This window comes from Vipera berus (assembly GCF_964194415.1).
Source record: "Vipera berus genome assembly, chromosome: 5".
In the NCBI taxonomy this organism is placed as follows: domain Eukaryota; kingdom Metazoa; phylum Chordata; class Lepidosauria; order Squamata; family Viperidae; genus Vipera; species Vipera berus.
Window position 1 is genome coordinate 1,630,730 of NC_138207.1, and position 17,592 is coordinate 1,648,321.

Below are 17,592 nucleotides of genomic sequence, written 5' to 3' on the forward strand. Positions count from 1 at the left end.
TACAAGAAAGCCACGAAGCTCAGAGAGGACCAAGGAACCCACAACCGCCCTCCCCTCCCCTCCTCTTATTCTCCTCCACTCCACAAACCCCGCTCTCTTCTGGCACTGCTGATGCTACCTAGTTTGGGTCATGAGAGGTCTGCAAGAAATGCTGAGTGGAAATGGCACCTCGCCTTTCTGAAAGGTGTAACAGAGGTACTCAACGGTTTCCATGGGCAACGTCAAGGAAAGGGGAAGCTCATCTGTGATATGCATTCACATGTGAAAGCATCTGAAGTAAAATTGGACATACTCATTAAACTGTCTTCCTGACAGTGAGAACAATTATCCAGTGGAACTCCTTGCCTCCAGAAGTGGTGAATGCTCCAACACTGGAAGTTTTTAAGAATAGACTGGACAGCCATTTGTCTGAAATGGTCTAGGGTTTCCTACCTGAGCAGGGGGTTGGACTAGATGACCTCCAAGGTCCCTTCCATCATCATCATCATCATTATTATTATTATTATTATTATTATTATTATTATTATTATTATTATTATTATTATTATTATTATTATTCTGCCATCTTCCCACAACTCAAAAACTATCTGTGGAAAAACCAGCAGTTGCATTCCCAAACAAAACAAGTGTGGATTCGCTTAAAAAACTCATTCAAATAATTAACCAATTCGTTTTTCTTGTTCTATTTTTTCCCTTTATACTTGATTTTACATTGTTCTATAATCATTAATTTCTTTTTCAAACTATAGTCTGCCCCCCCCAACAGTGAGGGACAATGAACTGCCCCCCCCTTTTAAAAAGTTTGAGGACCCCTGATCTTGACCGACTTTGTCCGTACTCTTCAGACCATACTCTGAAAGAAAATGGTGCGTTTCCTCCTTATTCTAACCTTGGAGCCTGCATCTCCAAAGGTGAGAGAAGGTGGTGATGCCCTTCAGATGGTCTTTCCCATCTCAGGGGCATCTCAGAAGCTGACTCAAGGTCCATTGCACGATGCCGTGAATGGGAGAAGGATCCTCTGGGGGTCTAGCCCCCATATCTACCCCACAACCCCACAACTCTGGACCAGACCCCATGGGCCAAACTACCTCCTGTTAAGAGCACCAAGCCAGAGAAGAAGCAGAGGCGTTTTTTGATCCCTGGTTCATCCAGGAGGAACTTCACACAGTCCAGGCCAAGGAGAAGACACACCAGTCCAAACCCAGCCAGAAGGTCAACGGAGATCAGTAGCATCCGGGTCAGGACCAGGTTCACTGCAAAAGAAGCAGGGTGGGGTGGGGAAGGAAGATGGGGCACGCACGCACACCCACCCACACACCCACACACGCCCGCACACAACCCCAGACTCTGTTTGTGGACCCTGAACTTGATGTCCTCCAGCGTGGAAGGAGAACTCTGGGTGAATATACCCAGAATTTTTTCACAAAAACAAAAAACGCCAGAGCTGCTAAGAATGAACCTGGACCTTCTAGGTCAGTGGGGTATCGAGGAGAAGGCAGGACCGCATCTGGGGTCCCCCAGAGACCATCCATCTGGGATATTTTAACACAACAAAAGAGGAAGGGAAGAGGAATTCATATAACATACTACAGGTACTCCATGACGTACAATCACGGAGTTACAACGGCTCTGAAAAAAAAAGTTACAACAGCTCTGAAAAAGTGACTTACGACCATTTTTCACGCTTATGACCATCTCAGTGTCGCACAGAGCCATGTGAGCGAAATGTGAACACTTAGCAGCTTCTTATAAAGAAAATTTATATAAAATGTTCTATAGATGGCACTTGCCACCAGCAAGATTAGCCAGAATGTTTAAAAACATGTCAGAGGGATGTTGGGAATGTAAACACAAGTCAGGCAGATATTACCATGTTTGGTGGACATATGATAAAGCAGGGGTCTTCAAACTTGGCCCTTTTATGACTTGTGGACTTCAACTCCCAGAATTCCTCAGCCAGGCATGCTGGCTGAGGAATTCTGGGAGTTGAAGTCCACAAGTCATAAAAGGGCCAAGTTTGAAGACCCCTGTGATAAAGTGAAGAACTATTGGAAAAAGATACATACCGGGCTAGAAAAGATGTTGGGAGTACACGTAGATTTTAAACCTGAACTTTTTTTATTGGGTATAATGCCAGAAAAGGCTAGCAAACAAAGCCTATATTTGATTTTGCATGTCACAACAGGGGCAAGAATTTTATTTGCACAATATTGAAAAAATGAAGGATCAGATGAAGAAATAATAATGAAAAATACTATAATGCGCAGAGATGGACAGTCTGACCACGAGACCGAAAGAAAAAGAAGAAACAGAATATTACCAAACTTCGGACTTATTTTATTGATGGCTAGAGGAAAGAATAAAGGATTAGGAATTAAATCTGTATTAGCGAATGTAAACTCAGACAGCACATTGGTTGAAAAATTATTATTGTATGTATGGGGAAAAAATAAAAAAAATTTTTTTTTTAAAAAGTGAACTCTTGGCAGCTGACTCACATCATTCGCTTAACTTAACAACTAGGACAAGGAAGGGTCATAAAAACGGGGCAGAACTCGCTTTGACAGCTGTCTCGCTTAGCAATGGAAATGTGGTCGTAAGCCGAGGACTACCTGTCTAGATGATCTCCTGGGTGCAAGCCCACCTACCTGGATGATTGGCGAAGATCGAATCATATTCGTCACAGGTGGTTATCCCATCGAAGGCATTGGTGACGCATTCCCACCAGAGGCCACGGCACGTGGCACTCAGCTGGAGGAGAGGAAGCCGTGGTTATTCTTGTGGCTGTTGCAAGGCTGTAAAAAAGTCCTCCGTTTGGGAAACAAGTGAGCTGAACCATCGTGGCTGGGGTTACACGCATCCTCCCCTTCTCAAACGTTAATCAAAGTTAACGTGTGAAAGCATCTCCAAGTCAAGGTAGAAAATTGTGTTATGAAATAGAAATAGAATAGAATAGAATAGAATAGAATAGAATAGAATAGAATAGAATAGAATAGAATAGAATAGAATAGAATAGAATAGAATAGAATAGAACAGAACAGAACAGAACAGAACAGAACAGAATAGAATAGAATAGAATAATAGAATAGAATAGAATAGAATAGAATAGAATAGAATAGAATAGAATAGAATAGAATTATAAATAAAATAGAATACAGAATAGAATAGAATAGAATAGAATAGAATAGAATAGAATAGAATAGAATAGAATAGAATAGAATAGAATAGAATAGAATAGAATTATAAATAAAATAGAATACAGAATAGAATAGACTAGAACAGAATTATAAATAGAATAGAATTATAAATAGAATTATAAATAGAATAGAACAGAAGCTGGAAGGGACCTTGGAGGTCTTCTAGTCCAGCCCCCCGCTCAAGCAGGAGACCCTATACCATTTCCGACAAGTGACTGTGCAATCTCTTCTTAAAAATCCCCAGGGATGGGGCATCCACGATTTCTGGTGGCAGGCTGTTCCACTGGTTAATTGTCCTCACTTTTAGGAAGTTTCTCCTTAATTCTAGGTTGGTCTTTTCCTTGATCAGTTTCCATCTATCGCTTCCTATCTTGTTTCTGGTGCTTTGGAGAATAAGTTGACCCCCTCTTACTTGTGGCAGCCCCTCAAATACTGGAATAACTGCTATCATGTCTCCCCTATTGCTTCTTTTCTTCAGACTAGCCAAACACAAGTTCAACAGCCGTTCTTCATATATTTTAGTCTCCAGGCCTTGGATCATCTTAGTTGCTCTTCTCTGAACTTTCTCCAAACCCTCAACATCTTTTTTGTGATATGGTGACCAAACTTGGCTGCAGTTTTCCAGGTGTGGCCTCACTAGGGCTTGATAAAGTGGTACTAATACTTCATGGGATCTTGATTCCGTGCCTCTGCAGACACTGATTTGCACACTTCACTAAGGATGACCGTGGCCATACGCCGAGGACTACCCAAATAGCATCAATGTTGACTACGGGGATTCAGTGGGAACAATTAACCAGTTGAACAGAAGTTGCCTCCAGAAGTTGTGGGTGCTCCATCCCTGGAGGTTTTCAAGAAGAGAATGGACAGCTGCTTGTCTGGAATGGGATAGGATCTCCTGCTTGAGCAGGGGGCTGGACTAGAAGACCTCCAAGGTCCCTTCCAGCTCTTTTTTGATTGATTCATTCAGATGTCTTTTCCAATTTTTGTTCATCAGGCAGAAGTGGGGCTTAAATTAAGGTAGATAAGGAGGAAAGGGGAACATAGGGGGGGAGAATCTCCCTCCCCTCAGCCTCTCCTCGGCTGCCCTCTTATGCCAACACGGCCACTTGCAAAGCCCCACTTTGAAGGCACCCGAGGTCAACACCCGCCCGCGATCTTTAGAGAAGCAATGGGCTGGGGAAGTGAGAAAAGTAACTCAATCTGTCAGGAATTAACACCGGTGACCCTTGTGATGCCCGTTTAGCGTTCACCCTTGACCAGGGAAGTGTGAAATGGGGAGGCGGGCAGCCTCAAGGGCATGTTAATGAAGCTGGAAGAGGGCGGTGGGCATGACATGCGCCCGTCTGCCGGGAAGCCAAGGTTAAAAAACAAAAAAACCCCAAACCTTTGTGGACTCCAAAGATCGTCACCTCACACCTCCCCAAGCACGTTTGCAAGTTCTTTGTGCTTCCTTACAGAATATAGAATAAAAAATATAGAATTGTTTAAAAAGGAAGGAATAGAATAGAATAGAATAGAATAGAATAGAATAGAATAGAATAGAATAGAATAGAATAGAATAGAATAGAATAGAATAGAATAGAATAGAATAGAAAACAGATCTGGAAGGGACCTTGGAGGTCTTCTAGTCCAGCCCCCTGCTCTAGCAGGAGAACCTGTACCATCTCAGACAAGTGACTGTCCAGTCTCTTCTTAAGGGAGGGAGGGAGGGAAGGAAAAAAAGAAGGAAGGAAGGAAGGAAGGAAGGAAGGAAGGAAGGAGGGAGGGAGGGAGGGAGGGAGGGAGGATCCTTGGAGGTCTTCTAGTCCAGCCCCCTGCTCAAGCAGGAGACCCTATCCCATTCCAGACAAGCGGCTGTCCAATCTCTTCTTGAAAACCTCCAGTGATGGAGACCCACAACTTCTGAAGGCAACTTCTGTTCCACTGGTTAATTGTCTTCACTGTTAGGAAGTTTCACCTTAATTTCAGGCTTCTTCTCTCCTTGATGAGTTTCAATCCGATAAGTTGACCCCCTCTTCCTTCTGACAGCCTCTCAAATACTGGAAGATGTATAGTCACCCCTGTTCGACTATACAAAAGCACGATACAAAAAAGGCATTGAGACCCCAGGGCAAGTGGAGAGAAGAGCAACAAAGATGATCAGGAGGCTGGAGGCTAAAACATATGAAGGACGGTTGCAGGATTTGGCCATGTTGGTTTAATGAAAAGAAGGACATGGAGTGACATGATAGCCATCTTCCAACATCTCAGGGGCTGCCCCAAAGAAGAGGGAGTCAAGCTCTTCTCCAAAGTGCCTGAAGGCAGGACAAGAAGCAACGGATGGAAACCAAACAAGGAGAGAAGCAACCTGGAACTAAGGAGAAACTTCCTGACAATTAGAAGAATTAACCAGTGGAACAGCTGGCCACCAGAAGTTGTGAATGCTCCAGCACTGAAAGTTTTTAAGAAGAGACTGGACAGCCACGTCTGAAATGGTATAAGGTTTCTTGCCTGAGTAGGGGGTTGGACTAGATGACCACCAAGGTTATTATTATTATTATTATTATTATTATTATTATTATTATTATTATTATTATTATTATTATTATTATTATTATTTTGATCATCGTACAGTCAGCCAGATGTTCAGACTGGATTCGGCATTTTTCTCTACCTATCCAGTCCTTCCCAAGGACCCAGGATAGGCAGATGTGGATGTTGGATGGTATTACAGATCTCATCGCAGGATGGAAGCAGTTCCTAGTAAGGCTGCCTTTTGCAATTGAGTGATGGCGAATTTGTCAATGGCTGCTATTATTATTATTATTATTATTATTATTATTATTATTATTATTATTATTATTATTATTATTATTATTATTATTATTATTATCCTTCTATGAAAGAAACACAATAGCTCCAATAGCTCTCAAAGCAGAGACAGACAATAAAGGGGCATAAATCTAAGATAAGCGGTCCTTTAGATCAGGGTTTCTTGAACTTAGCAACTTTAAGAAGTTTGGGGGGGGGGGCTTGGCTGGCTGGGAAATTCTGGGAGTTGAAGTCCACCATCTTCAAATTGCTAAGCTTGACAAACACTGCGTTAGATCAATGCCAATAAGAACGCCCTATTTGATCTCTCTTTCTCTCTTTCTTTTTCTCTTTCAAGTTCTTGCTTTTTCTCTCTCTTTCTCTCCTTTCTTTCTCTCTTTTAAGTGCTCTTTGTCTCCTTTCTTACTCTCTCTTTCTTTCCCTCTTTTTCAAATTCTCTCTCCTTCCTTCCTTCCTTCCTTCCTTCCTTCCTTCCTTCCTTCCTTCCTTCCTTCCTTCCTTCCTTCCTTCCTTCCTTCCTTCCTTCCTTTCTTTCTTTCTTTCTTTCTTTCTTTCTTTCTTTCTTTTATAAAATGTATAGCCCCCCCATCTTACCTCAAGGTAACTCTGGGAAGCTTACCATCATAAAAATAAAATAAAATAAAATAAAAACTATATAAATTAAAAGACATGAATAAAATAGTACGAAATCCCAAAACTCCCGCCCAATTAAAACAAAAACAAAAAAACAAACCCCAGAGGACTTCACGGAATAAAGCAAGCCCAGCTCTCCACCAATGGCCTCACCTCTACGGTTTCTGAGACGGTCCCTGTGCCTTTGACACCTGCGTGGCAGGCTGAAATCCAACTGGTAACGTTTCCTTTCGCGCCTGGGAAAGAGCACCGAGCATCCGGCTGTTCCTTGGCCAGCAAGCACACCTGAGAATCCAGCTTCCAGCTCACAGGCATACACAAACACACACCAGGCGCTGCTGGGGGGGTGGGGGGGCTTACCTCCAGGGAGTCATCGGTGTTGACCAGTCCGTCCAGGTGGCCAGAATGAGAAAGCCCACAGAGAAGAAGGCGAAGAAGCAGCCGAGATACTGGAGCAGAGGCCTCATGTTGGTTGCAAAGGAGAGCTGGCCGACCCCTTCCCCGGCCTCCCCCTTCCTGCGGATGGCCAGTGACCCCCACGGTCCAGTGCGGGGGGGGGGGAAGAGGAGGAGGAGGGCTGAGGCAGGGCGCTGGGCAGCCAGGAGGAGGGCAGGCCCAGGCGTGCGCCTGCATTAAAGCCCTCCTTAATTGCCCAACCTGTTGCTGAGCCTCAGGTGGACTCACCTGGGCCCAGGAGTTTGCTGGAGAAGGGCCGGCCACTTGCAGGAAAAGCTTTAGTCAGGCTGGCCTGGGTAGGTCAGCTGCAGCAGATGCCTCCAAGCCACTGGCAAAGCCCAGGCAGTGCCAACCTTAACAGAATAAATCAGAATAACAGAAGAGTTGAAAGGGACCTCGGAGGTCTTCTAGTCCAGCTCCCTGCTCAAGCAGGTAACCTAAGACCATTCCAGAGGAATCATGGATGCTCCACCACTGGAAGTTTTTAAGAAGAGAATAGACAGCCACTTATCTGAAGTGGTATAGGGCAGTTCTCCCGCTTGAGCAGGGGGCTGGACTAGAAGACCTCTGAGGTCCCTGCCAGCTTCTATTCTATTCTATTCTATTCTATTCTATTCTATTCTATTCTATTCTATTCTATTCTATTCTATTCTATTCTATTCTATTCTATTCTATTCATCTTTATTCTACTCTACTCTACTCTACTCTACTCTATTCTATTCTACTCTATTCTACATTCTTTCTATTCTATTCTATTCTATTCTATTCTATTCTATTCTATTCTATTCTATTCTATTCTATTCTATTCTATTCTATTCTATTCTATTCTATTCTATTCTATTCTTTATTCTATTCTATTCTACTCTACTCTATTCTACATTCATTCTATTCTATTCTATTCTATTCTATTCTATTCTATTCTATTCTGTTCTGTTCTGTTCTGTTCTGTTCTGTTCTGTTCTATTCTATTCTATTCTATTCTATTCTATTCTATTCTATTCTATTCTTCTATTCTATTCTATTCTTAAAAGCATCCAGTAATGGAGCACCCACAAATTCTGGAGGCAAGGAGTTCCACTGGTTAATTGTCCTCACTGTCAGGAGGTTTCTCCTTAATTCCAGGTTGAATCTCTCCTTGATTCGTTTCCATCTGTTGGTTCTTAAAGGGGCCATTTGGGACGCAGCAGGCACGAAGTCACCAGCTGCAGTTTTTTAATGGAGGCCTCCTGACCCCCTGCGGACACATTCCTGGCCTGCCTTCTGCGTTTTCTCCAGCAGGGGGCGCTGGGCTCATTCCTCCTGCCCTGGACGGATGTTGGGAACAACAGCTGGATGTGAAATTTGGAGAAGGGGCTGAGGCCCTTTTTGCCTTCCTGCCATTTAGCAAATTATTTGCAATTCCCTTTAAAAATGATCTCCCTCTTTTCTTTATTAGGGACCCACATTTCTCCCCTTGGCGGAGATTAAACAATGGATGATTACATGTGGTTTGATGGGAGACCACAAGGAGATCTCAGGGTTACAGGCTAGACAGGGAAGGGATGGGGGGAATCCTCGGAAAAAAGCCAAGATATTCCACCTTTATTACAGCAAATACTCCGCAGGGAGGCGTCTATAATATCTCCTGGAGCTGTGAATAAAGGACTTTATACATTTTTACTTGTCTTTCCTCCATGAACTCTTTATTATTATTATTTATATTTATTAAGAATTTTACATAGAGTAAAATTCGACCTTCGCTCCTTCCGACGCGATCTGAAGACTTATTTATTCGAACAAGCCGGCCTGGCCTGATGGGGGATGGGTTGGGATTTTATTGTTGTTCTTAATATATTTATTTATTGTTTTAGCTTGGGCATTGTGTTTAATTCTTTTTAACTTTTGTATCTTGTATTTTTTATATGTTTGCCCTGTTCACCGCCCTGAGTCCTTCGGGAGAAGGGCGGTATACAAATAAAATAATAATAATAATAATAATAATAATAATAATAATAATAATAATAATAATAATAATAATAATAATAATAATAATAATAATAATAATAATAGCCAAATTAAAGAACAAATAGAAGAGAAAGAGAGAAACAAGAAAGAAAAAAGAAGAGAAGAAAGAGAAAGAAAGAAAGAAAGAAAGAAAGAAAGAAAGAAAGAAAGGAAGGAAGGAAGGAAGGAAGGAAGGAAGGAAGGAAGGAAGGAAGGAAGGAAGGAAGGAAGGAAGGAAGGAAGGAAGGAAGGAAGGAAGGATATGATCGAGAGAGAGGATGGATAGGTGGGCAACATATTAGATAGATAGATAGATAGATAGATAGATAGATAGATAGATAGATAGATAGATAGATAGATAGATAGATAGATAGATGAAAGAAAAAGAGAAAGCTTGAAAGAGAAAGAAGAAAAAGGAAGGAAGGAAAGAAGGAAGGGGAAAATGAATGCGGCAGGGAAAAAGACAAAAGAGAAAGGAAAAGAAAAAAAGGAAGGAAGGAAGGAAGGAAGGATATGATCGGGAGAGAGGATGAGTGGATGGATAGATGGGCAAAATATAAGAGACAGATCGATAAAAGAAAAAGAGAAAGAGAAAGAACTTGAAAGAAAGAAGGAAGGAAGGAAGGAAGGAAGGAAGGAAGGAAGGAAAGAAGGAAGGGGAAAATGAAGGAGGCAGAGAGAAAGAAAAAAGAGAAAGAAAAAAGAAAGAAAGAAAGAAAGAAAGAAAGAAAGAAAGAAAGAAAGAAAGAAAGAAAGAATAAATTACATATGGTGACCTACATTATGCTTACGCCTTGGCCTCTTCCCATCTGGATGACCGCAATGCACTCTGCCTGGGGCTGCCCTGGAAGGTTCTAGAAGACCTCTCGGAAGCTGCCGTTGGTCCAGAATTCTTGGGCCCTTCTAGGCTGACCCACGTTACGCCTCTCTGGGGCTCCCAGCCTCCTTCCAGGGGGCAATTCAGGCCTGTCACCTTCCAAGCCCGACCCGGCTCTCTGCCTAGCCTTCCGTGCTCCAGGCCCCTTCCCTAAAGCCCCGCCACCCTCAGCGGTGTCATGGCCTTTCTGTCATGGCCCCTCCCTTAGCCCCCCCCCCCCGTGCTTTTCTTTTTCCCTCGAAACCATTTCGCTTCTCATCTGGGAAGCTTCTTCCCTTCTAACTTCAGCTAGAACGGAAGAAGCTTCTGAGACGAGTAGTGAAACCTTTTCAAACAACACCCCCCCCCAAAAAAAAAATCCAGTTACCTTTTGGAAAAAGCACCTTTGGGACAACCCTGACTTGGTAGATGGAGGGTCTGCACATCCCCCCTGCCCCCATACATCCTTCCCTCCCACCAGATATCCAACAGACTGACAAAACACACAAACCCACATGCTGGATAACACAATGTAGCTTGGCACTGTTGTCGGGGCATCCCAAAGGAACGACGGAAATGGCAGTTTGGGGTTTTGTTTTGCAGGTTGATGGCTTTTATCATTCTCATTTTCATTTGTTTATTTTTACAGTTGTTGCGAACCACCCAGAGTTCTGCTTTTTTTTAAGGCGGGCGGCCAGGCAGAACCTTTTAAATAAATTAATTAAGGTGCGCATACCCACCGAACAACATTGTCGGTTGGGCGTCTGTGTGTGTTTGTTTGTTGTTGAAGTAGCAAGAGGCAGATTTTTGTGAAAGGGTGGTCCGAATAAACTTGCCTTCTGTTCCTCAGCCTTAAATCCCCCAAGGATCGTTCACAAAAACCCCTCGGTGGCTGAATTGCAGTTTTGAGTCAAAATTACTGTTGTGTTGTTCGCTCTGTCTTTCTCCCCCACAACACCATCAAAACACTCGGCTTCAGCCACCCACACACTGGAAAGTGTTGGAATTTGGAACACACACAAACACACACACAAACACATACACATGCACCAATGATATGTTTGTCTCTTTCCTGGTTTGGACAAGTTCAGACAAATTTCTGGAGAGCAATTGTTGTGTTTCTCTCGTTCGGTTTCTCTGGACAAAGTTGTTTTGATGGCGCTGAATCATTTATCTAAAGATAGTAAGGAGGGCGATGGCACTTGGGTGCGAAAAAAAGCCTGCACTTAAGAGTAATCCAGGAGAAATATAACTCAAATAACAGCTGTATTTTGCAGTTGTTTTCTGTATGAGGGCTTAGCCGAAGCGCAGGTTTTTCAGAAATATATATATATATATTTTCCCCTGTGCAACTCACAAATGAAATTTACATAATTGACTGTTTTGCAACATGCCTCTCTTACCTGAATTTTTTTGGTTCCCGGCAGACTCTCTTCCAACCCAGCATGTTTTACTCATCCTGGTTTACACATAGCCGAAGTTAAACTGAGACTTTTTGTTTGAGCTTTACCAAATGATGGAATTGAGCTTTCATTTTCCCCTTTAATACCCTTCTCGGCACTCGTTATTTTAACCCCCCAAGTTTTATTTACAGGAAGTCCTCAACGTACGACCGTAATTGAGACCAACATTTGTGTGGCTAAGTGAAACATTCGTTAAGAGAGCTTTGCGCCGTTTAACAAATTTTCTTGCCACAGTTGTTAAGTGAATATTTGCAGCTCTTAGTAATACGGCTGTTAAGCGAATCTAGTTAGGAACACGGCTGTTAAGTGAACCTGGCTTCCCCACTGACTTTGCTTGTCGGAAGATCGCAACAGGGGATCACACAAACTCGGATGCTGCGACCGTCATAAATGTGAGTCGATTGCCAAGCGGTTGAATTTGGATCATGTGACCCTGGGGCTGCTGCTGTAGGAAGCCCTCCCCCCACTCCAGATTAAAATATTCTTTATTCTTAATATTAAAAGAGGCAGAATATTGTATTTTCCCAAGGGAGAAATGGAGAAAAATCTTAACCAAGGCAGAAAGCAGCCCCAGTCTTTCTAAATAGCCTCAAGCAGAAGCCTCAAGTCTTTACAGATGGATATTTTGTGCCTGTTAAGAAAGACTGGGCCGATCTATTTATAAACCAAACGCCTTCAGCCCCCGCAGCTGATGGGATTAAGAATTTACATCGCCCCCCACCCAAATTCTAAGGACAGGACCATTAGGACATAAAAGGATTCCCTCTACAATAGCAAAAGACACAAGGCTCCCTACATTGCACAAACCCCTGAAGCATCTCACAGAACCCTAGAACAGGGGTTCCCCAATCTATGGTCCACAGCCTGGTACCATGCCGTGGCCTGTTGCCCACCGGGCCCCTGGAATAGCTGGCGTGTCCCCCAACTCATTGTAGCATGTGGTGCAGGTGCCAGCGGCCCTATTTGCACATGCGCGGGGACGCTAGCACCGCCACCAGTGTCACGGGGGGAGCCAGCGGCCCGCTTGCACATGCACACGGGTGTCAGTGTGCACACCGTGGGTGTGCACAGCCTGTTTGTGCATGCGCGTGCTAGCGCCGCTGTTGCGCATGTTCCCGTTTGCGCATGTGCCCGCAGGGCCGTATGCGCGCACATTTCGCTGCTGCTCCCTTTCCAGAAAACTTGGGGAGCTGTGCCCTAGAAAGATCCATCCACTCACACAGCCATTTTGTCGAACTGCCTGCTGTTGCTGGTTCCGCTCATCAATAAACGGGAACTTTCTTTCCTAAGCAGCCTCCATTTTGTTTCCAGCCTCTTAGCCTCCATTTTGTTTCCAGTGTCTTTCTCCCGGCTTGGAACTGGACCTGATTTTCCTTTCAACACTGCAGTCAATGGTCATAAGTGTGAAAAATGTCCACAGGTCACTTTTTTCAGTGCTGTTCTAACTTCAAATAGTCACTAAATGAATGGTTGTAAGTCAAGGATTACCTGTATTTATTTGAAGCATTTATGTAGCCGCCCGTCTTCTGAGCAACTCTGGGCGGTTCCCAATCCAAAGTTGAAACAACCTGTAAAATCATATTAAAGCTATAAAACGAAACAGATTAAAACATTAAAGCACTAAAAACAACACGGTCCTGGCGCCAAGTCAACTCCTAAGGTGCAATTATCTGATCGGATCCCAGCGCTTGGAGGGAAATCGTGATCTTTAAGGCCTTACAGAGGGCAAAAAGGGGGAAGGTCTGCCCGGCTTCAGGGTGAAGGGTTTCCCATGAGTAACAGAATTACGGAGTTGGAAGGGACCTTGGAGGTCATCTAGTCCAACCCCCTGCTCAGGCAGGAAACCCTATGACGTTTCAGATGAATGGCTGTCTCTTCTGAAAAACCTTTCCTCCTCCTCCTCCTCCTCCTCCTCTTCTTCACACACTTCATTCCATTCTAGCACTGATGATGTTCCCTAGTTGGGTCATGAAACGTCTGCATGAATAATCCACCCAACTCAGAGAGCGCCAGGGACTCAGCAGAAACTAAGGAAATACAGTAGTGACTTCATGGATTCTTGCATGTAAGATAGAGAAGTGAGTTGCTACTGTCTCCTTCCTGAATATTCCCGGGATAATTGTTCCTATTTTTGTGGCCTGGATAGTCCCATGGTGTCACCCATCCAAATAATCCCCAGGCCTGTCACCACTTAGCATTTTTTCCAGACAGGTCGGGTGGAGTGCTGCGTCAACAAATGGCCTGTCCAAATATTTTTGGGGTATACAGATAGTCCTTGACTTACAACGATTCTTTTAGTGACTGAAGTTACAACGGCACGGGGGGGAAAAGTCACTTAGGACCGTTTTTCACACTTCGGACCGTTTCAGCATCCCTGCACTCACGTGATCAACATTCAGACACTTGACCACTGACTCGTATTTACGACAGCTGCAGTGTCCCGGGGTCACGTGATTCCCCCCTTCCGAAGGGGGGGGGTATCTGGACTTGTTTAACAACTGTGTTACTAGCTGAGCAACTGCCGTGGTTCACTCAGCAACGGTGGCAAGATAAGCCATCAAATGGGGCTGAAGCTCACTTAAGAACTGTCTCACTTAGCAACGGAAATTTTGGGCTCGCTTCTCGTCGTAAGTCAAGGACCGTCTGTACCCAGGGCGGTGGATGGACACTGGACTGTATAGATCAGCAGGCACCTTTCCTAAAAGTTCCTAAAAATAATTAAGGTTGCCCAAATGTTTCCTCTAAGAAGGCCGGAGAGAAGCAAAGGAGCGTACAAAGCTGCAACAATAAAAAGAGGACAAAATATTTGTGTTATTCCAGCTTCCCCCCCCCCCCGCTATGCTCTGTTTTTGTTTTTGCATTTTCCTCAAACCCCCACCACACCCCCATTTTCTCTCTCTCTTTTTTTTTTTTCTTAAGGGAGGGTGCAGAGCATCAATTATTTTGGCTTCTATCTGGCTTACTGCTGCTTTTCTCCCAGACTGCCTTGTTTGAAATAAACAAGCTCCCGGCTTTGAAGCCTGCGGTTTTGAGCAGGTCCACAGCGTTTCTCTGCAGCCACCCAAACACGGGTTGTGTGCATGAGGTCAGTGTTTTGCAGGCTCCCAGGGTGAGAGTGTCTGTGGTTGCCGCCTGGCCCTGTAATTTGTGGTCCTGCGTGATGGACAGAAAGCGCGGTGGGAATGAAAAACTTTTAAGCAAAGGGAATGCAGAAGAAAAAAGCCACCCAGGAGAAGGAGAAAAAGAGAAGGGGAAAGGGAAGGAGGAGAAGAACTGGAGGAGGAGGAGGAGGAGAAATGGAGAAGGAGAACTGGAAGAGGAGAAGGAGGGGAAGGGGAAGGAGGAGAAGGAGAAGGAGAAAGAGAAAGAGAAGAAGGGATAGAAGGAGACCTGGAGGAGGAGACGGAGAAGAAAGAAGAGAAGGAGATGAGGGGAAGGGGAAGAAGGAGGACAAGAAAGGGAGGAGGTGGAGGGAAGGGTGAGGAGGAAGAGAAGGAGGAAGAGTAGTGATGGTGAGGTTGGAAAGGGGGCGGTGGTGAGGAGGAGGCAAAGAAAGAGAAGTAGAAGACGTGGTATATAAAAGAGAAGGGGTGATGCTGGTAATAGTGATGGAGGTGGAACAGGAGGAGAGGGACAAAAAGAAGAAGGAGTGTGGTGGAGAAGAAGAGGACAAGGAGATATTTTGCACTCTTCCATCTGTAATGGGGGAGAGGATAGAATAGAATAGAATAGAATAGAATAGAATAGAATAGAATAGAATAGAATAGAATAGAATAGAATAGAATAGAATAGAATAGAATAGAATAGAATAGAATAGAATAGAATAGAATAGAATAGAATAGAATAACAGAATGAATAGAATAGAAATATAGAATAGAATAGAATAGAATAGAATAACAGAATGAATAGAATAGAAATATAGAATAGAATAGAATAGAATAGAATAGAATAGAATAGAATAGAATAGAATAGAATAACAGAATGAATAGAATAGAAATATAGAATAGAATAGAATAGAATAGAATAGAATAGAATAGAATAGAATAGAATAGAATAGAATAGAATAGAATAGAATAGAATAACAGAATGAATAGAATAGAAATATAGAATAGAATAGAATAGAATAGAATAGAATAGAATAGAATAGAATAGAATAGAATAGAATAGAATAGAATAGAATAGAATAGAATAGAATAGAATTAATATAAGATTAGAATGTAATGGAACGGAACAGAACAGAACAGAACAGAACAGAATAGAATAGAATAGAATAGAATAGAATAGAATAATAGAATAACAGAATGAATAGAATAGAATAGAATAGAATAGAATAGAATAGAATAGAATAGAATAGAATAGAATAGAATAGAATAGAATAGAATAGAATAGAATAGAATAAATATAATATTAGAATGGAATGGAACGGAACGGAATGGAACAGAACAGAACAGAACAGAACAGAATAGAATAGAAAAACAGAATGAATAGAACAGAACAGAACAGAATAGAATAGAACAGAACAAAATAGAATAGAATAGAATAACAGAATGAATAGAATAGAATAGAATAGAATAGAATAGAATAGAATAGAATAGAATAGAATAGAATAGAATAGAATAGAATAGAATAGAATAGAATAGAATAGAATAGAATAGAATAGAATAAATATAATATTAGAATGTAATGGAACAGAACAGAACAGAATAGAATAGAATAACAGAATGAATAGACCAGACCAGAACAGACCAGAACAGAACAGAACAGAATAGAATAGAATATTAGAACAGAACGGAAAGGAACGGAATGGAACAGAACAGAACAGAACAGAACAGGAATAGAAGAGAATAGAACAGAACAGAACAGAACAGAATAGAATAGAATTTATATAATATTAGAATGTAATGGAATGGAACAGAACAGAACAGAACAAAATAGAATAGAATAACAGAAAGAATAGAATAGAATAGAATAGAATAGAATAGAATAGAATAGAATAGAATAGAATAGAATAGAATAGAATAGAATAGAATAGAATAGAATAGAATAGAATAGAATAGAATAGAATAGGACAGGACAGAATAGAATAGAACAGAACAAAATAGAACAGAACAGAACAGAACAGAACAGAATAGAAAAACAGAATGAATAGAATAGAATAGAACAGAACAGAACAGAACAGAATAGAATAGAATAGAATTTATATAATATTAGAATGTAATGGAACGGAACAGAACAGAACAGAACAGAACAAAATAGAATAGAATAGAATAGAATTAATATAATATTAGAATGGAATGGAATGGAATGGAATGGAACAGAACAGAACAGAATAGAATAAAACAGAACAAAATAGAACAAAACAGAATAGAATAGAATAGAAAAACAGAATGAATAGAACAGAACAGAACAGAACAGAACAGAATAGAATAGAATAGAATAGAATAGAATAGAATTTATATAATATTAGAATGTAATGGAACGGAACAGAACAGAACAGAACAGAACAAAATAGAATAGAATAGAATAGAATAGATTTAATATAATATTAGAATGGAATGGAATGGAACGGAATGGAACAGAACAGAACAGAACAGAACAGAACAGAACAGAACAGAACAGAATAGAATAGAATAGAATAGAATAGAATAGAATAGAATAGAATAGAATAAAACAGAACAAAATAGAACAAAACAGAATAGAATAGAAAAACAGAATGAATAGAACAGAACAGAACAGAATAGAATAGAATAGAATAGAATAGAATAGAATAGAACAGAACAAAATAGAATAGAATAACAGAATGAATAGAATAGAATAGAATAGAATAGAATAGAATAGAATAGAATAGAATAGAATAGAATAGAATAGAATAGAATAGAATGGAATGGAATGGAATGGAATGGAATGGAATGGAATGGAATGGAATGGAATGGAATGGAATAGAATAGAATAGAATAGAATAGAATAGAATAGAATAGAATAGAATAGAATAGAATAGAATAAACATAATATTAGAATGTAACGGAACAGAACAGAACAGAACAGAATAGAATAACAGAATGAGTAGACCAGAACAGAACAGAACAGAACAGAATAGAATAGAATAGAATAGAATATTAGAACGGAACGGAATGGAATGGAACAGAACAGAACAGGAATAGAAGAGAATAGAATAGAACAGAACAGAACA

At 41.6% G+C, this 17,592-nt stretch overlaps 1 protein-coding gene across 1 annotated transcript in view; it reads right to left on the minus strand.

Annotated features, from left to right (window-relative positions):
- CLDN16 (claudin 16) overlaps positions 1–7,111 on the minus strand; it is a gene marked incomplete at both ends in the record, with an annotated part of 12,976 nt that extends 5,865 nt beyond the window's left edge. The window contains 4 exon segments of the mRNA XM_081329957.1: positions 1,089–1,253; positions 2,649–2,751; positions 7,005–7,030; positions 7,033–7,111. Of these exon segments, the coding sequence (XP_081186083.1) occupies positions 1,089–1,253; positions 2,649–2,751; positions 7,005–7,030; positions 7,033–7,111 (373 nt within the window).
- Between the last annotated feature and the right edge of the window lie 10,481 nt (positions 7,112–17,592).